A 24236-nucleotide genomic window follows, 5' to 3' on the forward strand; every position below is an offset into this window, starting at 1 on the left:
CTTGCAGTCAATAGCTGGTTTGCCAACCATAAGTGATGCCAGACTGGAGAAACTGTTGTTATACGGGGGAAGGACTTATGCCCTTTCCCCTGCTACTGAGCATTCATCTTGGAGTTGACATACATAACTAAAATCAATCTGTTGTGAAGTAGCTTAACTTACATATATCCATCTATATACATACCTACTGTAAATCTGATTTTGTACACTCCTCCTAGTCCCATCTTGTGACGCTCGTGCTCTGGCCCAGTAATCAAGGAGCCTCAATCCTCACCACTAACACCAGTGAGGGGCGTCCATATAGGGAAAGGATAATAAATACACACACACACACACAGTAAAAGTACAATTTCCCTTAAGAGCACACAGAGATCACAGTAAGTCTGGGGGTGGTTTCTCCCTGTGTCTCCAGAGAGGGTCCAGATCTCAGCCTAGTGGGCAAGCTAAAACCTCCTGCACCCTCTCTGTCCAACCAGTGCTTCGTGTCCTTGCCCAAGTAGCTGACACACACACACTTTCAGATAAGATTTTATACAACCACACAGAGACTCCTGGGGAAGGCTGCCACAGGCTCTCCAGCTGTGCCCCTTTTTACCCAGACTATATGGCAGAAATCACTGCCACCACCCAGCTAATATTTATCAGCTACTCAAAGGCCCTTATGAAGGGTGTCCAATTATTACTGTGCAATATTATTATCCAAATGGTAAGTGCAACCAAACAGTCAAGACTTACTTGGAGTGACTTGGCATAGTATCACTATATACATGCAATGTACTCTTAGAGCTTAAATTATCTCTACACAAAACAGCCACAGTTGAAAGGTTTAAAATATTTAATAATAAATAAAAACAAAACACAAGACTATACTTTTTACTACACAGTGCTAGTCAAGAGTTCAGAGATCACACAGAAATACTTAAAATAATACAGTAGCAAAGGATCTGACATCACAGAAAAACAAACTAGTCTAATCTTCTTATTTCCTAGATATATCTAAGAGAAAGCACAGTTCTAAAATAAACTGATATACAGAGCAATACAGTGCTGGTGATGTTGGATGTTCTCAAGACAAATGCTCTAATGCTGTCATTCTTTCTCTCCTTAAATTGATAACACAGTACCACTGATTCATTTCAGATTATATCATTTCTTTCTGGTTCCCAGGCTAACAGAACTCAGAGGTTAATGCCCCCCTCCCTTGATCTTGCAGCTGGTCAGGAACCCGTGCAATAAAATACATTATACATGCAAATTCTAGCCATTAACTCTGGCCTCAAAACAATAAGCAGAATTCCTTCATCCAGACATATTGGCTCCGAATTTTGACATAAAAGGCAGTCATAAAATGCTTGACTGAGCTTTCTTACAGCAGAGTGCACTGTTGTTACATTTTTGCAGTTCAATACCCAATGCAGTCTTTTCACATTTAAGAGAACAAGCCTGTGGCTCACATTCATATTTACAAATGACAGAATTATCTACAAAATTCTATCTGGCTATGCTGGCAGCCCTCACCTATCTTCACACATCACCCCCCTGGAGAATTCAAGCTAGTTTTTCAAGTGATGCTTGAGAGGGTTAGGTCTATCCGAGTATACCTCACCCCATTCCCTGTCTTGAGAGGCCATCTGCGGTGGGATTGCTAATGTCACTGCGGTGCTGCACTGACATATCATATGCTTGCAACCCTAGGCTCTTTCTTAACCACTTAGCATTTTGCTGGCTGGCTCTGTTTACCCATGTTAGGGGGAGGTGTTCTGTCACTACAGTGAATTTTCTTCCATACAGATAAGGCTGACATGTATGCAGTGCCCACACTATGGCTAGACATTCTTTTTCTACAGCTGCATAGCATTCCTCCCTGGGTTGTAGCCTATGACTGAGATAAACCACTGGGTGCTCTTCTACCTCTGAAGAAATCTGGCTAAGTACAGTCCCCACCCCATGGTTCTAAGCATCCACATGCACAACAAATTATTTGCTGTAATCTGGACTGGCTAACACAGGGGGTCCTCCCAAAGATTCTTTAAGCTTCTGGAATGCCTGCTCACATGCTGTGGTCCACACTACCTTATCTGGCCTGTTTTCCTTGCCAGGTTGGTTAGGAGAGCAGCTATGGTACTATAACTGGGGATGAACTGCTGTCTCTAAGATTGCCCTCTCCTGCTTTTGGTAACAGGTGCAGGCCATGCCTGAATGGCTTCTACTTTGGCAGATTCTGGCCAGATCTTAACATGTCCCAGGTAGGAGACCTCTGCCATACCCACCTGACATATGCTAGGTTAATGGTCAACTCTGCCCTCTGTAGTCTGTCCACCACCTCCCTGACAAGTTGAAGGTGCTCTTGCCAGGAATGGCTGTAGATGTCAATATCATCTAGGTACGCAAGGGCAAACCTTCCTGCTCCTGCTAGGATATGGTCTACCAGCCTCTGGAAAGTTGCTGGGGCATTTTTCATCCCAAAGGGCATCTATGTGAACTCATACAAGCCAAAAGGAGTCAAAAAGGCTGACCTGGGAGTCAAGGGCACCTGCCAGTAACCCTTGGTAAGATCAAGGGTTGCAAGATACTTAGCCCCACTCAGCTGTCTAGGGTCTTGTCTGTCCTAGGCATGGGGTAAGCATCTGACTCTGTGTGACTATTTAATTTCCTGTAGTCCACACAGAACCTGGTGTTGACATCCTTCTTTGGCAGCAGCACCATTGGGGAGGCCCAGAGACTGTTGGAATCTTGAATTACCCCTAGTGCCAACACTTTCTGTATCTCCTCCCTCAGAGTCTGTTTGACTCTCTCAGGCACCCCATAAGGGGCCTGCCTAATAGGCCTTTGGGGTCCTATATCCACCTGGTGCTGCACCAGGTGGGTGCACCCTGATTTCCCAATGAACATGTCTCGTCCGGAGAGATTCCAAAATTCACTAATACCATAGACTTCTCGTTGAGACATCAACAGTTTATTAATCAATATTCGAACAGGACAACATAAAGGTTAAGCGCTTTCAACTGGAACACATGCCAGTCTTCATCAGAACCAATAAACAGTATTTGATGTGGAACATAAATACTTGTAAAACCTGCGGGCCTGTTGTCCTGTTCGAATATTGATTAATAAACTGTTGATGTCTCAACGAGAAGTCTATGGTATTAGTGAATTTTGGAATCTCTCCGGACGAGCTGCGTTCATTCCACACATATCCTCCTAGCCTTTCTGGTTCACCAGTAGTTGTGGTTCGATTACATCTCTGGAAATTCCAGGCCAATAGAAGTTCTGCATAATATGTCTCTTTGTACGATTTATGCCCATATGGCCTGCAAAGGGAATATCATGGGCTACGGCTAGAAGCACCAGATGGTAGGCTCTAGGCACTACCAACTGCTGTACCCTCTCACCTTCTAGCCCTCCCTCAGGGGTACACTCTCTATACAGTAACCCTTTATCCCAGTATACAGATTCCCCCTTCCCTTGAGAATCAGGTGCCTCACTAGCTACCTGCCTCAGGCCTTGCAATGTATGGTCTGAGAGCAGAGCCTGGCTCAACTCTCTCTTTGTAACTCTTCCCAGCTCCCCTTCCACATGAAGTCTGGCATCCTCTGACAGTGGTGCCTCACGGTCAGCCTGGGTACTACTACTACTACTACTCACCTCTACATTTGCAGTCACTCTGTCCAAGGGAATATCAGTACCCACAAGCAGCTGTGGCTCACGTTCAGTCTCACTGCTACAGTGTAGCTCCCACCCAAAAGTAACCACCTTAACAGTCCTGGCTGCAAGTTGCAGTATGCCTAGGTCTCCCCCATGCTACCAGACCCACATGCTTGTCTCCTAGCCTGACTGCGTGTAACTGCATAAACACATGGTACTTTCTCATCCAAATCCTTCCTTATCAAGACATCTGCAGGATGGTAGTTCAGTACCCCTGCTGTCTCAAGACAACCTACTATTGGCATTTTGTCTTTCCCAATTACTGGCTCTCTCACCTTTTCTTACCCACCATGCCTCCGTGGACGTCTGTAGGCCACATGGCCCCACTCGTTGCTTTCAGAACATTTAATCCTAGGTCTTGCACGTGTACCTGGACTAGTGGCTTCCCCTGCTACTGGCAGATTCTGTTGGGGCAACCTGTGCTGCCCACCATGGGTTCCTTTAGACCCATGAGCAGAACTGGGGGCCCCTTTCCTGTGCAGAGATGCCCTGCTAGCTAGGTAAAGGTCTCACTTCTTCCCAACTCATCTGAAGTAGCACATTGTCTATCAGCTAACCAGATCTTCATGTCCTCAGGCAAAGTGCTAAGGGCTTGTTCCCTCAACAAAAGTTCTGCCAGCCCTTCAAAAGTGGTGACCTGACATCCACTCACCCACCTATGAAAATAAGTGCTCAGTTCAGCAACATATTCACACAAACTTTCATCTGCCTTGCGTCTATGCTCACAAAACTTTTTCCTATATGTTTCAGGTGTTAGCTTAAAATATTCTAACAAGTGATTTTTAACAGCAGTATAATCAAAATATTCGCAATCAGTAAGTTTAGACAACACAGTTACAGTTTTACCATGGAGTAAGGGGGTCATGAACCGTACTCAGAGCCTTTGGTCAACATCATACTGTTTAAATATCCTTTCAAACATATGAATTAAGCTATCAAAATTACCCCCTCTTCAAACTGCAGAAGAAATTTACTGACCTTTGGTGCTTCTGGGGTCCAGTTACTCCCTTCCCCATTACCTCCATGACTTTGGCGAAAAGTCAGCATCTCCTTCTCATGCTGTCTCTGTCTCTCATTTTCCTCAGCTTCCAGGCGTAGCAGTTTCTCATTCTCCTCAGCCTGCAACCATCACAGTTTCTCATTGTCCTTACTCTCTAGATGCCTCAGTCTCTCAGCTGCTTCTATTTCCAAACACCTGGCCTCCAACTCAAGTCTCTTTAGCTCCAGATGGATTTTTAAGTCCTCTGCAGAAAGATTGAGCTGTCCATTACCTGAGTGTGGAACGTCTCCACTGCCAGTCTGATTGTCCTCCTGACTGCTGTTTTCTGATGCAGCTGTGACCAAAGCTGCAATCATGTCTGCCTTAGTCAGGTTTCCATGCACCAGTCCCCTAGCCTGGCACATCTCAGCCAGCTGGCTCCTTATCAGCTTTCCATACTCCTCTGCTGACATACTGCCTGTTCTCCCTGACTGACTAAGGTAACAAAAGAAATAAAACAATTGTGATCTGGACTCTGAGTATTCACTACATGTATGATTTAGAATACAAAAACACCTTTAGTGATCACTGTACACAAGCTGCAGGAATTCACTCTACCCACACCACTATAAGCTAATTAGTATTCGCCAACCAATTAATATGTGGTGTGGATATCTCACCACTGCCAAACAATTAATATGTGATGCCTGTGCACTGGCTCAGCAATCAAGGAGCTTTAATCCTCACCACTAACACCAGTGAAGGGTGTCCATATAGAGAAAGGATAATAAATACACACACAGTAAAGTTCAATTTCCCTTAAGTGCACACAGAGATCACAGTCAGTCTGGGGCTGGTTTCTCCCTGTCTCTCCAGATCCCCAATAAGATTTCCCACTGGCACAGCTAGAGGGTCCAGATCTCAGCCAAGTGGCCAAGCTAAAACCTCCAGCACTCTCTCTGTCCAACCAGTACTTCATGTCCCTGCCCAAGTGGCTGACACACGCACACACAAACACACACATATACATACACACCATACATATACACACACACACTTTGATATAAGAGTTTATACAACCACAAAGACACTCCTGGGGTAGGCTGGCACAGGTTCTCCAGCTGTGCCCCTTTTACCCAGACTATATGGTAGAAATCACTGCCACCACCCAGCTAATATTTATCAGCTACTCAAAGGCCCTTACGAAGGGTGTTCAGTTATTACTGTGCAATATTATTATCCAAATTGTAAGTGCAACCAAACAGTCAAAACTTATTTGGAGTGACTTGGTACTGTATCACTATATACATGCAATGTACACTTAGAGCTTAAATGATCTCTACACAAACAGCCACAGTTGAAAGGTTTACAAATATTTAATAATAAATAATAAAAACACAAGACAATATATCTTACAACACAGTGCAAGTCAAGAGTTCAGAGATCACAGAGAAATACTTAAAATAATACAGTAGCAAAAGTTCTGACATCACAAAAATATAAACTAGTCTAATCTCCCTATTTCCTAGCTATATCTAAGAGAAAACACAATTCTAAAATAAACTTACATATAGAGCAAGACAGTGCGGGTGATGTTGGATGTTCTCAAGACAAATACTCTAATGTTCTCATTCTTTCTCTCCTTAAAGTGATAACACAGTACCACTGATTCATTTCAGAGTACATCATTTCTTTCTGAAATCAGGCTAACAGAACTCAGAGGTTAATGGCCCCTTTGATCTTGCAGCTGGTCAGAAACCAGAGCAATAAAAGACATTATACATGCAAATTCTAGCCATTAACTCTGGCCTCAAAACAATACGCAGAATTCCTTCATCTAGTATATCGGCTTCGAATTTTGACATTAAAGACAGTCATAAAATGCTTGACTTAGCTTTCTTACAGCAGAGTGCACTGTTGTTACATGTTTGCAGTTCACTATCCAATGCAGCCTTTTCACATTTAAGAGAACAAACCTGTGGCTTACATTAATATTTACAAGTGACATAATTATCTACAAAATTCTATCCAGCTAGGCTCACATCTCATCAGCTCATTCTACTGAGTATGGAGAGATCAGTTGGGGAGGCCCACCTCCTTAGTCTCTTACACTTGAATTATCTTCTGTTTCTTCCCCTCTCACTTAGTTAAAAAAACTACACATTATTCAGCTACTTTTACTGTATTTGTGCTTCTTCCTCTGTATTACTTTATTTTTCTTTTTGCTGCTTGTTCTTAAAGTTTTCAGTTGCATTTATTCTGCTGCATTTATTACTGCTTGTTAATAGCCTGATTACATTGAAACTGTTATTCTAAGCAACACAGTTTTGATTTAAAGGAGAACTGCAAGCAAAGACTCAAAACGCGTGTTTATTTCATCATAGTTTGGGGTTTCCTACATTTTAACACCACTCTGGGACTGTTTACAGGTTTTTTATATGTAATTTATATTTTTATATGTAATTTCTGAGTCTGACCATGTGGTCTGGCATCTTGAAGTAATTTGGAGTGTTTAGTCTGCTTCTACTATTCCACAATGCAGTGCTTGTCTGTTAAAAATTACACCATGCAGGCCTTTTTCTTCCTAAAGTTCCTGTCACTGCATTGATTTTACATGCACACACTGCTGTCTTTCATCAGTTTTAAGCAACATTTCATGCCATTCACTGACTACTTAAAAAACAAACAGTGCAAATGCCACAGAACAGACTTTCAAAATGCTTTTTACTGCTGCTTCTTTTTAGAATGGCTAAACTGCAGTCTTTTGTGAAGCCTGAATTGTACTAATTTGACTCATCTCCCATCCCCCTTCACACCTAACTTCCCTATCTGTCAAAGTTCTAAAGGCAATTTGAGCTGTTACCTGCTGTGACTGACAGCTCACAGTAGGAGACTTGACTCATGTACTGTTTCCTTGTTCTAGTCTTTACTTTCTGTATGGGTAAGGGGAGGACCAGGGAGCTGTGACATCACAGCATGGGTGGGTTTTTAGGACAGTTGTGGTGATGTCAGTTTGGGAAGGGAAATGGACAGAGAAAACTACCTGTATTCAGTGGCCTTGATGACATCAGTGAATTGGAGTCTGCAGCAAGCTTTTCCAGGGCAGAACAAAAGTTTTTTTTGAAAATGAAACCACCATAGTGCAGTAAGGTACTGTTGTAGTGGAGAGACACAGTCAATTTAAAATATTTTAAATGCTGTATTGTTGTTTACTCATAGCAGGGACAGTAAACAGGGAGAAAAAAAACAGAGAAGTTTAGCATTTAATAAGAGAATCCCACTGTCGTCCTTTAAGCACTTGGGCTTCAGACTACTTAATTTACATAAGGAAGGTTTGCGGTCTACACTCTTGTGGCAGGAGAGGTAGCTTACATCATTCTAAGATGGAAATTGCTGGTTGAAGATTTATTGTGTCTGTTATTCTACATGTATCTTAGTTCTGGTTTAAGTACTTGGGCTTCAGGTCAGTTATTTTACATTAAGAAGGTTTGTGGTCTACACTCTTGTGGGAAGAGAGGGTAGCCTCTGCACTCATGAGCTGGAAATTGCTGGTGAAAGCTTATCGTGGCTGTTATTCTAAGTGTCTCTGTTCTGGTTTAAGCACTTAAGCTCCAAACCAGTTATTTTGCATTAGGAAGGTCTGTGGTCTATACAGTCTACCGGAGTTGCTCAGACTTTGGCATTCTTAGCCAAAGGTCTGGAGTGTATCTGAACAGAAATCCAAGGTATCCACTGAAATCTTCAAAAATAAGTATACTTTAAGTTTATATTGCACTTTGTAAACTGTATTTTATTGAACTGCGTCTCCATTTTTACTGATTTTTTTGCTGCTGTGACTGCTTCATTCTGCACTTTGTATCACTGCTACTTCTGCCTTAAATAGATTAGACTAAATCCAGACTTGCTGAATCTAGACTGCTTAGGATCACTTGACCACTAAAACCAGCCATCTTACATTAAGAAGGTCTCCCTGCACCCTTGTGGCAGAAGTGTGTAGGTCAGGACCCATCTAAGTTGGAGATTGCTGGAATAAGGCTCTCTGTGGAGCTTTCTTACTGGTAGTTTGTGTTAAAACTGTTTAAATTTACTTCTATTTAAGTGTCTCATTTGTGCATAGCTGCACACCATGCAACAGGGGTTAGTGGTGCTCTGTATAGATGCAAACACCTGGACGCAACGTTTTCCCTACAGAACAATCAGCGGAACCCTCCCAGACTTCCCTGCTGCACTACGGGCAAATCAGCTGAGCACTGAACAACATTGCCACACTTTTCAATCCCTAATCCTCAATAGAATAAGTCCCCTTGCTAACCCTAGAGCAAAAGCTGATCTAACTTGTCTAACCCCTAACAGTACTTACTGTTTAACCTGCTACAGTGGACAGTCAGTTTCCCAACCAACCTGATTGACATGGGCACCTTGAGGCAATGTAGTAATTGCCTCATGTATACCGATAACCATTTGCTCCTACAGCAAACAATTACAGTGTGTGAGAGATGTAAGTATACTATGAAACTGGAATCAATCATCTCACGTAGCAATAAACAAGACATCAAACAGGTTGTCAGCACACACACCTCTCCTCTCACACAAGTTAAAGTCATGACACAAAAACCCACATATGCGGAGGATCTCCACTAAGAGCCTACCAAAAGAACAGGGACCTCCCAAGTACAAACAACTCAGACATACAAGAGCATGTCCAAAATCTACTACAAATAACAATACACATACCAGTGTCTCAGCGAATAAGCCCTTAAGGCAGAACATCTCAAAACCAAATGTCCTGGTCATAGGAGATTCCATAGTGAGACACAAAGATGTCCCTCTCACCAGGCTGGACAAGAATGTCACGGTCAGCTGCTTGTCATGTGCCAGGATCTGTCAAATCAGACATACACTCAAGTCAGTCAACAATTACGATTATGACTTTGTCATAGAGCATATTGGGGTGAATGACTTGAGATGTACCTCCATGGACTATTTGAAGACAGACATGACTGAACTCTCAGACTGTGTGTCCCAGGCAGGTATGTCCCAAGCCCTAAGAAGCATTCTACCTTCACCCAGGATGATGCCACAATATAAACAAAAAATGACTGACTTCAACAATTGGCTTAGCTTCTGGTGTCAATCCAGGGAGATCCCGTATCTATCAGTCTGGGAAGACAAGATTGACAGACCACTCTGCTTTTCCAGAGATGGTCTTTACCTGTCTCCAATAGGCTTTCAAATACTAGCATAGATGCCTGCCTCCTCCATACTGCCTTTTTTATACAATACCAAAACAACAGGATGTAAAAAAATCCAGAGACAAACTCAAGGTTATGCTGCTTAATGCTTGGAGTCTAAACAGGAAACTGCACTACCTGGAAGCTCTCCTCACCTTGAAAGATGCTGATGTCTGTGCAGTCACTGAAACTTGGTTCAAGGCCACAGACAGCACTGTGGCCGTGCAAGACTACAATGCCTTCCACACGTTCAGACCTCAAAGCAAGTGTGAAAGAAGCAAAGGTGGAGGTTTATCCATATTCATTAAAATCAGATACACCTCAAGACTGGTTAAACAGTATGACTCTCTAGAGCTATTCCAGGTCCAAATAACTATAGGTAAAACACCCTACCACATCAGTGCTAGCTACTGGTTCCCCACCATGAACCATGAGAAGCACACTGCCTACCTGGACTTGTTTGACTCACTCTAAAGCCAAACACTTTGGTCATGGGAGATTTCAACTATCCTTATATCAAGTGGGAGACATACACAAGCACAAGCTTGATCGTCCTAAGGTTCCTGGACTTTGTTAATACAAATGCTCTGGAATAGTTGGTGTGCACCCCCACAAGCAGCTCAAATGTTCTGGACTTAGTACTCACTAATATGGGGGGGGGGGGGTCACTGCACTACTCTTTGTGTTCTGCCCTCCCTAGTAAAGTTAGACCATAAATCTGTCTCGTTCGAAGTGACACTCAGACCTGACACCTCCATAGCAGCAATTAAAACACACAAACCAAACATTAGGGACTGTGTTATTTTCGTTCGAAGTGACACTCAGACCTGACACCTCCATAGGAGCAATGAAACCACACAAACCAAACATTAGGGACTGTGTTATTGCATCAAGTTGCAGATCCATTAAACCACAATTCAATACAACAATACCACTGAAACTCAACATGACAAAATCAGCAAATGAGGTTTAATATGGGCACTGTAATTAACAGTTGATGGTGTCAGTACCAATACTTTTGTTTTGTTTTGCTGAGCTTACGTTTGTTGAACAGGCAACTAGCCAAACGTGTCCCTCTGTCTATCTGTACAAACATACACTACTAGACAGATAGATACAGAGATACACAGACAGATATAATGTATATGACTTTTCGTCTAATACCACTTTCACTGAATGATAGATCACTAAAAAAAATTGGTAAAAACACAATTTCTTTGAAAACACATCACTGAATTGAGTTCAAGTTCCTAGGTGTTGGGACATTTCCCTGTGGTATACTTAGTTGTGGGCTCATGGCTAAAGTGACATTCAGCTGCAGAAACATATGGCTGTCGCAGATTTGCTGTGGTTGAAGAGAATAATGCAATGCCATGCTCACAGTTTCAATAAACAAGTGTATGTGGGCAGGAAAGAAATGTTTGTTGTGTTTAATGTACAGTACATACTTATGCAAGTACAATATGTACAAGTGAGCTACAGCATGGAGGAAATCTTGCAAGCAACTATAGTCACACGTACGGTCCAGTATGTGTCTTAGGTATGTTCCCTAGACACTGTGAAGGGGTAATGGTCAACACACCAATAATAAAGGCACTGTCCATTATGCACTGCATTTTTTACTGCCACTGACATGCCCTCTGGAAATCCTACTGTTGTTGCCTGCCATACTGCCTGCTATCTCTAGATGCCTTGAGGGTCACGGACATTATTTTTCCCTGTGCATTTGGTTAGGGAAGCTGTGGGCATGGCACTACATGCTTCTCATTGTCACAGGGTCTTTGTAATATCCATATGTCTCTGCAGCTGAATGTTACTTCAGCCATGTGTTCCCAGCCAAATGTGCATTAGGGAAATGTCTTGCTGTCAAGTAACCTGAAAGGCCACTGAATCACACTTCGCAGAAAGCTTCACATACAATAAATAAACCTGTAATAGTTTTTTTCCCCCAGGGGACAAGACCCATGCGCTCCCACACCCCACAGTTGCACAAGCATGGAAAAAAGAGAACACCACATACACAGAATCCCTGCTGGCACACAAACCTCTGGAGATGGGAGTACATCATAATGACTGGCACTGGTACAAATGCTGCTCTACATTAATTTGTCTTGTAATTCCTTTGAGACTAGCATCCTGAACCACTCTAGCACTGATTGCCTAAAGCTTTCTATTGTTTTCAACAAATGTGTTCTAGGTAAAATGAATTTTAACATGTTTTCAATGATTTGCAATTCAATGTAAAAGCAATTTGATTAAATGAACTCCAACCATACCTAACTATAAACAAAATACATATACATGTTTGTGTGTGCGAACACACACACACATTATACATGCATATGTGTGTATATCATAATTATATATATATGTATATATATATCTATATATATATATATATATATCTACAGACACATATATAAACACTATTTATATATATATATATATATATATATATATATATATATATATATATATATATATATATATATATATATATATATATATATATATACATACATATATATACATACATATATATACATATATATATATATATATATATATATATATATATATATATATATACATACACACACAGAAGTTGTGTTTATACATCTGCAAATGCACAAAGATATACAAGCATACCAAATTAGACATGTCACTTGTGAGCTAAATGTAAGTAAAAATGTTGCACAGCAGCTCTATGCATTTATTAATATTTTAGTGTGAATGTATTTATGTACTTGGGTAAATACACAGTAGATTGTTTTGTGCATTTCTAGAATTCAAAAGGTTATGTTATCCTTATCCCTTTAAGGTACTACATATTTTCTAATATTTAGCATGTAATACTTCTGATATTGAGCTCAAACTTAGGTTTAATGTAACTTTTTGTATGCTTATATGTACACATCCTCGGTGTGAAAGCTACTTTTCAAATTCTGAACATGTGAGAACAACCACATTTCTTCTTGCAATTCTCTCAGTTAAACAGTTTGTAAATACACTCATAAAAAGAAAGATAATTGGTTATGATGCATGTTAACAATGTTAAAAAAGAGTCAATACTTGCTCATCAGGTACATTATTATTACAACAAGCTTAATCTCTTGCCATCTCAAGAATCTCTTCAAGCATATAGTCTATTATTTTATTGGTTTACTTTAGGTCTCTACCCTTCAATCTTAGATCTTCTGGGGACTTGCTAACTACTCATACATTCACCAACAAGGATGAGAAGAAGGTGTCAGGTCCTCAAGGCTGTCACACCGTAAATTGGGTAGTATGATAATGATGATGTAGCCTCATCTTTTGCTCCCATCTGTGTGTGACATGTATGGCATCAAGGTGGGAGCAAGTCATGCTTCCTTGTGCTTGCATCCCTTATACATCCTCTTAATCTGCTCTGCTTTGCCTTACAGGTTGCACTGCTATTATGGAAGCCTGAAGATTCAACCCCTACCCACCAACTGGAAAGGACAAGATAGACATCAGTTTCTTATTTCCTTTCTCTATGGCCAGCCCTTCCATACAGCAGCTTCCAAATGAGCCCAGGATGCAAATGGAAAACTTCCCTCTAAAGAATCAGGCCTGGCTATGGGTCTATTCTTCCAGAACAACACAATCCTCTGTCAGTTTCTAAGGGGACAATATTTCTATCTTTTTCTAGAATCTATTTCCTTCATTACTATTATCAGAAATACTGGTAATGTCTGAATACTTACTTACAAGATAAAGGGCTGACATATGTCCTGGTTATCCTTTCTGGGGTCAGGCAATATATCATAGTAATCTTCCAAATCATAAGTACACAAATACATACATGCATTCTGTGATGTCCCCACGCTGAGACAGTAATCAAGGAGCCTGAAGCCTCACCAATGACACTGGAGAGGGACGTTTACTTGGAATACAAATGGATACACTCAGTATTTACAGATGTAGACCTCTCTGCATCAAGCACAATTTCTCTTAAGAGCACACAGGAAACACACTCAGTCCAGATTCTGGATTTATCTGTCTCTCTAGGTCCCCAGTAAGACTCCCCACTGGTACGGCTGTAGGGTTAGTTCCTCAGTCGAGTGTCCAAGCCAAGCCCTCCAGCACCTTCTCTGGGAAACCAGTGCTTCGTGTCTCTGCCCCAAGTAGCTGACACACACACACTCCTTGAGATTTAATTTTCACACACACACACACACACACACACACACACACACACACACACACACACACACACACACACACACACACACCTGGGAAAGGCTGACACAGATTACCTGCTGTGCCCCCATCTGCACAGACTATAAGGTAGTTATCACTGCCACCAATTAGTTATTATAAGGCTCTTAAAAGGGTATCCAGTTATATGGAGTGAAGTTAATATTAATACAAATGGTAATGTTGATAAAACAGCAAGGCTTTCAGGAGTGGCCACAGTTATCACCAAATAAATATGTGCAAATATTTTCAAATACTCTCAAAGCTTAAATATTCTCTAAAAAAGGACCAGCCACAATGAAAATTTTAGATATATTTAATAATAATTAATAAAAGAACCAGAAAATACTAAATATCTATTTACAGCAGACACCAGAGTTTCAGCACATGGAATATTAAAAATAACCCCGATGGAAAGTGTCACACACTTATAAAAAAAACAACATTTAGCAAGTCTCACTATCTTTTCCTAACTGATCTAGAGAATGATTGTTCTTACTTACTGAACAGAGCAAGGAAAGATGATTTGGGTGAGTGGTCCTTGCTGTCAGATCCAAGGCAGAATACAGAATGCTGAGGGCAAACTCCTGCTAATATCTAAATAATATTTTTGACTTATTCATCATACACATCTGGTCATCTGACTCTTTTTTTCCCATGCTATCACCAACACTGGAAGCAGACAGGATTTTAGCGCCTATGTGTTACCATACACACAGATAGAGCTTTGCTCAGATCTTCTGGAAGTCATAAAACCATAAACCCATTCACAATTCCTATAGGTGCTACCAACTGTTCTCTAGCACAGACACAGAGTCTCTGGCTCCATTCAAAACTGTGGGTTAAATTATTTTATGCATTAAGCTGTAAAGATGTTAAGTTCAAGAATATCTTGCAAAGTCAGGTGGATTAAGATTAACCTTTTCACTTCCAGTGTATGCTGTTATGAATGTATACATTTAATTCAGTTACAATGGTACATGTACATTTTTTCCTTACAGCAGGGTTAATACATTTTAACGCAAGAAAAACTCACAAATACATTTTCAGCACAAGCATCTGTACAAATCAGTTTGATATACAAATGACATATAATTATTCACAAAATTCCATCTAGCTGTGCTGGCATATGTTGCAAATCCACTGTCCTATTTCTCCTGGCATGGCTGGTAGTATCTCCTATCATCATACATGCATACACACCCAAACTCACAGACACGTGTGTGCATGTGGGAGGCTAGGTCTCTCTCTGTACAAAACTAGTGCATATAAAAACACACAGAACCTCCACAAGTTTCTGCTTAAAAGACCAACACCAAGCAGGTTTCCTGTTAAGTATCTAACACTGCCACTTACACAGTTACAGCAGCACTACTACTGCATCAACACACAACAGAAGCACATTAACATACTACTCCCATCTTTAGCCAAAGGGCAATATGTAATATTACACTAGAATGCTTTTTTTTTCCAGTCGGCCTTAACTTATATTTGGCTGAAAAAACTTGGATAACTGGAGATGTAACCAGAAGCCCCTTAAAAATAAAAATAATTTAGTCTGTTCAGCAGATTCACTACTGTTGTTCTAAAGCACAATGCAGTTATATTAAAAAATGCATGTCATACAAAACTTAATGCAGTTTTAAAATACACCAAACCTCTATCTTCATTCCTCCTCAGGAATACTGGAGTATTGCAGGGCGGGGTGGGGGGACATGAAAGACTGACATCAACTCACTCATCCTAGGCAGAGGGAGGTGGGTGGGTGGGTGGTCACTGACAGAAGAGGTTGGGACAGACTTTTGGTGTTACAGCTGAGATGGGGAGGAAGGCATGACTCTCTTCAACTAGGTACCCACTGTGTATTTCATAGGCTGCCTGAAGGGGAAGGGTTAGCTCAGGGAGTGATATGGAATTAGCATCCGGTCTGCTTCCTCATACCTGACTTTCACCTTCCAAGAGTATGAATGGATTAATAATGTTCCCCATGCAGGAAAAAAAGGGCCATAGCGGTCTTCCCCAATCCAAGGATGCCTAGCTTTTGCCAAAAGAAGGAGCAAATAACCCAACAGGGTGTAAAAACAGGAATAATTGAGCAAATTCAGTAACATGGAAAAATAAGGACTAGCAGTCTAACTTGGATACACAAAGGTCATTTTATGCACAGTCAATAATCCCTGATTTCAGAATGAACCTGGACTACTGGCTAAGGCTGTACAGAAAGAAAGAAAGATCAACTACAATGCTTTATCTCTAAGGGAAGGATGGCGTCAGCTACTTGATCCTGAGTACAGATGTCTGTAAAACTAGTAATAGATTCATGCAGGTTTGTCAGAAACTCACTATGACCGCTGATAAGACTAGAAAGATCAAAGATGCACAGTTTGGTTCGCTTGGGGTAAGCCTTGCCAATGACCCTGCAATAACCTACATAACCTATAACTCCCCTAAATCTAACAACTAATTAATGGCCCTACACATTATAGAAAGACATCAAATTCCTTATTACACTGGATCATACTATCAGACCATAGCAAATTCAACACCACAGGTACACACTCTCTCACTGACCATCTCTCAATCTATACAACCACACATCTCATACATCCATGTAAACAGCATGTTTATAAAACACGCAACCTATCCAAGTTTAAACCAGAAATATTCATTACTTCCCTATCATCTAGTAACTGGAATATCCTAAAAATCCTTAGAAGATGCTATAAGTTACTTCAATAAAACTGTCCTAAATATTCTAAATAGCCTAGCACCTCCGTGAAGGAACAGACTAAAAACAAACAACGCAATTTGGCTATTCAAAAAGAGTAGAATGCTAATGGAAGAGAGAGAAAAAGTGCGAGAAGAATGACTAATATATAAAATACCACAATATCTTGAAAACTCTATAATGCTCTGCAACCATAGTAAAAAGCAAGTAAATGAAGAATAAATTATACTACAACAACTTTCAGAACAATAGTAAATGCAATCTTAAAAACATTCTGGTTAGCCATTAAAGAAGTCTTACATCCTGGCAAAAAAATTCAGCCATAACCTCTCTCCTAATAACTCACCACTCGAAACTGCAACATAATTCAACTCTTTATTTCGTAGATAATATAGCATTCCTAAGCAAGGATTCTCCAACACCCAATCCCAACCCTGCCCAACAGTCACATATCACCAAATTCACTTTCACCTTCAAACCTGTGGCCACCTCCTATATAAAAATACTCAAACTCAAACCATACTCTATTTCAGCTGATGACATTCCAAGTGAGTACCTTAAAATAGCAGCCAATAGCATTGCCTATCCTGTCTTAATTCTTTTAAATAGGACAATACAGGAATCCCATGTTCCCTTCCTCTGGAAAAAATTACACATTATTTCCCTAAACAAAGGAAAAAAAGAAATAAAAGAACATTACAAACTTTACACCAATAACAATCTTATCTGCCCTCTCCATAGTGCTTAAAATTTATTCAAAAACAATTGTTAAACTATCGCCTGCAGGAAGAACTGTTATCCCCCACACAACATGGCTTCCATCTCTCCTACAGTACTAACTCTGTACTTCTAACCTTCACAGATACTGTCAATAAAGCTACAGATAATGGCAAGCAAGCCTTCTCCTTATTTCAAGACTTGTCTAAAGCCTTTGACACAGTTTGCCACAGCAAACTTCTGTCATACATCCTCACTAGGTCTATCTCAGCCCACCCTTCTTTGCTTCAAAAGCTATCTGTCCAATAGATATCAGTAAAATGATAGATATCAACCAGTAAATTAGCACTCCACCCTCTGCCCATACCTCCCACTCACCAATGGTGTACCACAAGGCTCTATCCATTGTCCCCTACACTAACATTCTTCACACATCCACACAACAGGCCTTTCTAATATAATACACAGATAACTCAATGCTCATATGCACATCTGGCAACCTAGCACATCTCCAATAAATAACTCAGGAATCTTTAACAGCCACTGAAACATGGCTTTGCAACTCACAACTCATGCTCAACCCAAAAAAAAAAAAAAAAAAAAAAACTACTACCCCCCAAAATCCCTTCTTCATGAAAAAACATCTTAGATCCTCTCTCTTAATAATATAACCACTGAAGTCACTTCTCATAGCAAGTTATTAGGGATGATGGTGGAAGATAATGTTAAATTTGACCTGCATGTACAAAATTACATTAAAAAAATCACCAAAAACTAGGGGTGTTTTACAGTGCCAAAAATTTCTCAGCAATGCAACTAAACTACACTTGCCACTACTTGCCTCCTCCCTTCACTACCCATCCTTACTAACCTCCAGGCCTCACAAAAATCAAAACTTGAACAGTGAGTGCTAAGTGGATACATTTGCAGAAAATACCCCTTTCAGAACCTACCACTGTATAGCACTAAAAAGGCTAAATTAGTTAGACGTACCCCATCAACTATCATAAGTACAGCTTCTTATCACATATAAAATTATCCAGCATCCTTCTACTTGCCAAGCACTAAATACCATTCTACACAAATATGCTCCCAATTAATTATAATCCAGTCACCAAGAACTTCTGTCTGTCCACAAACCTAACAAATCTGCTTGGCATTGCCTGTACTCGTACCACATTGTTAAAGCCTGGAACTCCTCATCTGTATCCATCAGGTTAATACCGCCCCTCCCGCCATCCCTCCAGTCCTTTAAAACCATTCTGAAAGACTTCCTAGCCAAAATCTAGCTTGGGTTTTGCTCAGCCACAGGATAAACTATGGTTGATAAACTATATCTCTAAATTTGAACAAGTACCTATTCATCCCTTACATTTCCTTACGCTCTAGTCTTCACTCACTGCCCCTCCCTGACTCTCTTTCTAAATATGTCGTAACCCTGTTTTTTTCCCTCACTTCAAATTGCAGTTTCTGTTTGCATTATATTAACTTACCTTTGATTTCTGTTTGCATTATATTAACTTACATTTGATTTCTCTATAAACTGGATAACATTTCTCTAAATATTAAATTATTGTCCTATACGTTGTATATATTCTTAACCAGTTTTTCACATTAGATATAATTTGGTATAATTATTTAAACTGTAGATGTTTTTGCATTATTTTTGAAAATTGTTAAATTATTGTTCTTAAAATGTTTTTTGTAGTACTTTGGAGCTTTTATCCCTGGGCCTCCACTGAAAATGGGCACCTACCCAATCGGATTTTCCCAGTAACCACATGTCAACAAAGAAAGAAAAAATGAACATCTGTGAAGTTACACAACGGCAGGATGTTGAAATTTGATGTAATGAAAGGGAAGCAAAATGACTGGTGATGGTGGAACCTTCTCTAGGAGCTGAAAGGAGTAAAAGTGCAAAAGTGAAGGATGACAAAAGATGGGTGTCAGCGACAAAGGTAGGTACATCTGTTACACACTGAAACAACAGCTTCTTAGGTTAAATGAATTGTGCATAACACTTACAGCAAATATTGAAAAATTGTGGTATGTTGTCATATTCAGGGCTGCATCATCTAGGCAGTTGTTTAGTGTTACACTTCTACTACACTGTACAGCTTGGTTCATCAAGAAACCTGCAAAATTAAAATAAACATATATTACAATCAGCACATGACAATAATAACAATACAAAAATAATATTAAGAATGTTAAGAGCCAGAAATAATACTTCAACTTTTCCTTTGTGCTGCCAACAGTATAACTGAAAAACTGAAATTATCAGAGGCATACAATAATTTTGCAAATGACCCAGATAATCAATTGCATTTAATCTGAAATATATGAAGCATGCACATGTGTACACATAGTGGGGAAATGAGTATGTACATTAAGCAGCAAAGCCTAAACAATGAAACTATAGAAAGTAATTAATGCAAGTTAAACTCAACAATGACAGTAGCACCAAACTTTTAGTTTTACCTAGCATGTGAAGAGGGTCTATATCAAAACTTCGAAGAAGTAAAATGCTGAACGTTAAAACATCGAATGATGAAAATAGCGAAGCCCCGGAACATCAAAATCTTACCTAGCGCAAGATTTTGGTGGGCCGTTCCATGGCTTTGCTATTTCCTCCACTGTGGTGAGAGAGTTATGGACCTTAGGGTTAGGGTGTGGGTTAAGGTAAGTGGATAGTTAGTAATGTATGTATGGTGTAGTGTAGGGTTGGGTTTTGTTAAATGTATGTGTGTATTAATTGCTTTGTTTGTGTATAGTTTCGTAGGGTACGTGTGCGATAGTTACAGACCTTAGGGTTAGGATGTGGGTTACGGTAAATGGATAGTTAGTAATGTATGTGTGGTTTAGTGTGGGGTTGGGTTTTATTAACTGTGTGTGTGGTTTATTTATTTTGTTGTGCTTGTGTTGTGTGTATGTTTCCCGGAACAGCAACATTTTTCCCTGGGAAAAAATTCACTATTCTAAGCGTTCAATGTTTTCAATATTCGAAATTCCAAGTTCGAATATATGGTGTACAACATTTTCGAATTTTGAATATATGATATAGACCCTGTGAAGACACTACAAGACTTTTTTATTGAACTACCTCATGGGATATGGGTAAGGTCAGATGGCAGAAGGCATATTAGAGGTATTCTAAGTAATACAGAACATTATTATTCTGTTAACACCTAAGGACATAAAAAAGAAGAAACAGATTCTGCTGGACAGGCTGAAAGTGTCCTGTAAACTAATTGTCTCTCCTTGCTGAAAAGCATGCTTTCAAACAGCAAAAAAGTACAGTTGTGTACACTTACCATAAATGTAGATGTTTGAGTGTATTCACTGTTGCAGCCATCACATTTGGGTTATCTGCCTATATGTAGTCCTCAGCCAGCCTGAATACCATAGTCTTGGATTCCTGCGTCGGATGCTGTCTCCTCCTCCATGACGTCAGGTCGTCAGGAGTATAAAACATGCAGCTGACACCATTACATCAGTTTTTCTTGCCCCAGATATCAGGTGCCCCCACAGTGGGAAGCAATTATATGTTATGGTACACCTCTATCAAAAAGCAAATACACCAGAAAGCTTAAATACACTAAACAAGAAGGAAAGGTAGAGCCAAGAGAAGTCAGGGGGCTGGAGGGAGGGTAACCAGGACTGCAACAGTGAATACACGTGAACATCTACAGTTATGGTAAGTGTACACAACTGTACTATGTTCTTCATGTTTCACTGTTGCAGTCATCACAATTGGATTTATTCCCAAAGCTAAGGAAGGGAGGAGGAAGTTAGAAAGCATTAGGACCAGCTATTAAGCCCTGCAAGACTGCAGTGGCAAAACCAGCTCTGGATTTAGAAAAAATAGGCATGTGGTAATGTTTGGTGAAGGTATGTACAGAGCTCCAGGTAGCAGCTTCTAGGATGTCCCTGGTAGGAACCCCTCTGAGAAAGGCTGCAGAGGTAGATGCAGCCCTGGTGGAATGTGATCTTATCCCCTGTGGGGCAGGTTTTCAATGGTGCTTGTAGCAGAAATGAATGCAATGGGCTATCCATTTAGAAATGGTTTGATTTGAAATGGCCTTCCTCTCTGCCCTTGCAGCAAAGCCAACTAGCAGCTGTTCAGATTTTCTGAGAGGTTTAGTCTTGTCCAAATAAAATCTAAGTTGTCTGTGCACGTCCAAAGAGTGCAGTATTCATTCTCCTTTGTTTTGTGGATTAGGGAAAGGGGTAGGCAAATGAATGGACTGATTTAGGGTCACACTAGACACCACCTTGGGAATAAAGGATGGATCGGTCCTGAGGGAAACCCTGTCTGCATGGAAGATAATAAAGGGTTCCACTGCCATGAGGGCCTGTAATTCAGACACTCTTCTTGAGGAAGCGATTGTTAGAAGGAAGGCCGTTTTCCAAGAAAGGAATTTCAACTCTGCAGTTGCAGATGGCTCAAAGGCAGGGAGAGTGAGCTTTTCCAATACAAAGTTAATGTCCCAGGCTGGAGTAGGGGTTCTACTGGGGGGGGGGTCTTAAGTTTTTTGCCCCTCTAAGGAATTGCTTTAGCAGGGGGTGAGAGAAGAGGGGTGGCTCAGTATTATAATGTGCTGAAATGTCAGAGGCATGAATTTTAATTGACGAGAAGGATAGGCCCTTGTGGAGCATTTCTGTTAAGTACTGAAGAATATGAGGTAAGCTGGGCACCATTGTGCCCATCCCCTGAGTCTGGCTCCAGGAACAGTATCTTTTCCACTTTTCAGCACAGGATTTCTAGTACTAGGCCTCCTTGCCTTCAGAATGACATCTAGCACCTGCTTACGGAGGGATGCTATTGGAGAGCTCAAGGAATTAGCCAAGCTGCAAGGTTCAGGGATTTAAGTGCCTGCTGGGACAGCAGGGAAGGGGTCTGAGGCAGGTGCCATGGTTCCAGCAGTGTCATACTGCTGAAGAGGGAGTACCAGTGCTGGTGTGGCCAGTCTGGTGCAATCAGTATTGTCCTTGGCTTGTCCTGTTTGAACTTTAGCAGAACCTTCGAGAGGAGAGGCAGAGGGGGAAAGGTATAAACTGAGAGGCTTTCCCAGGTAAAGGACAAGGCATCCACTTTCCAAGTCTGACTGTGGGAAGTCCTTGTGCAGAATTTGTCAAATTGGTAGTTATAAGGGGAGGCAAACAGGTCTGCCTCTGGAGACCCCAATTTGTTCTTCAAGATGTTGAATATGTTTGGTTCCAGTTTCCATTTGAGTGGGTCCATGAGATTTCTGCTTAGGTCGTCTGCCAGTGAATTTAGCTTGCCTGGCATGAATTGAGCTTGTAGGTGCACTTGGTAGCTCAAGGCTGTGTTCCACACAGCCATGGCTAGTCTGCAGAGAGGGTACGAATGGGTTCCCCCCTGCTTGTTTATGTACCACATAACTGTGGTGTTGTCTGTCTTTACCAATAATTGTCCTGGAAGGATGCGGTCTTTGAAGGCTGTCAGGGAATTCTGCACGGCTAATATTTCTTTTTGGTTGATATGCAGGTGCATCTGTCTCTGGTTCCATTTGCACTGAATGCACTGCCCTGCCAAGTGAGCCCCCCATGCATAGTCTGATGCATCTGTTTTTAGGGTTTGGGTGGCAGGGGGTAGAGTGAAAGAGAGCCCCTTGTTGTGGTAGCAGGCCTCTTGCCCACCAAAGGAACTCTGTCTTTATACAAGGAATGATAGGAATTCATTGATTGCAGGTCCTGAGAATGTTGACTCCATAGACTTTTTAGATACCATTGTAGTTTCCTCATAAGCAGTCTTGCATATGGAATTAGTAGAATGCAAGAGGCCATGGAACCCAGTGTATGCAGAATTTCCTTGCAGATAGCTGGGGCTTTGTGGCCAAAAGTTTGAAGTATGTTGTCAAATAAACTTGTTTCTCTGGAATGAGGAAAGCAATCTGGGAAGTTGTGTTCAAGCTTGCTCCCAGGAATACAATCTGTTGGCAGGGTACTAGGTGAGATTTCTTTTCGTTTATGGTGTACCCCAGTGAGGTTAGAAGTTTCTTTACGAATGCCACATGTTTTAGTAGCAAGTCCTGGCTTTCTGCCTGAATCAGACAATCGTCCAAGTATGGGTATGTTTGAATATTTCTCTGCCTTCAAAATGCAATGGCTGGAGCTAGACACTTTTTGAATACCCTGGGCACCGTAGATAAACCAAAGGGAAGTGCAGAGAACTGATAGTGCATGGAGCCTGCCCTGAAGCGTAGGTATTTCCTGCAAGATTCCCTTATTGGAATGTGCAGGTAAGCTTCCTTTAAGTCTAAGGTTGCCAACCAGGCATCTTTGCCTAGTAAAGGAAGCAGCTGTTGAAGTGTTAGCATTTTGAATTTTGGGATTACCAGGAAGGTGTTTAGAGTAGAAAGGTCCAGGATAGGACGCCAGGAGCTATCTTTTCTGGGTACCAGGAACAGTTTTGAATAAAACCCTTGTCCCCTTTGTTCTGCTGGGACAGGTTGAATAGTCCTGATACTTAGAAGAGAGAGAACCTGGAGTTGGGCCTCCGCCCACTGATTTGGGGGTAGGTCTGGCCAACCGTTTGGAGTTGGTAGGGTGTGGAAGTGGAATCTGTATCATTGGGAAACGATATTTAAAACCCATTTGTCCTGGATAATGAGTTTCCAGTTTTTTGCAT

The 24236-nt window shown here is 40.9% G+C and overlaps 1 protein-coding gene across 1 annotated transcript in view; it reads right to left on the reverse strand.

Annotated features, from left to right (window-relative positions):
• The window catches only part of TCTN1 (tectonic family member 1), a 1166238-nt gene that overhangs the window by 581055 nt on the left and 560947 nt on the right, over positions 1–24236 (reverse strand). Inside the window, exon 7 of the mRNA XM_044068635.1 lies at positions 19607–19716. Coding sequence (XP_043924570.1) covers positions 19607–19716 — 110 coding nt within the window. The remainder of the gene's footprint in view (positions 1–19606; positions 19717–24236) is intronic.

This window comes from Protopterus annectens, chromosome 4.part0 (assembly GCF_019279795.1).
Source record: "Protopterus annectens isolate FY-2018-M chromosome 4.part0, PAN1.0, whole genome shotgun sequence".
NCBI classification, from domain to species: Eukaryota; Metazoa; Chordata; order Ceratodontiformes; family Protopteridae; genus Protopterus; species Protopterus annectens.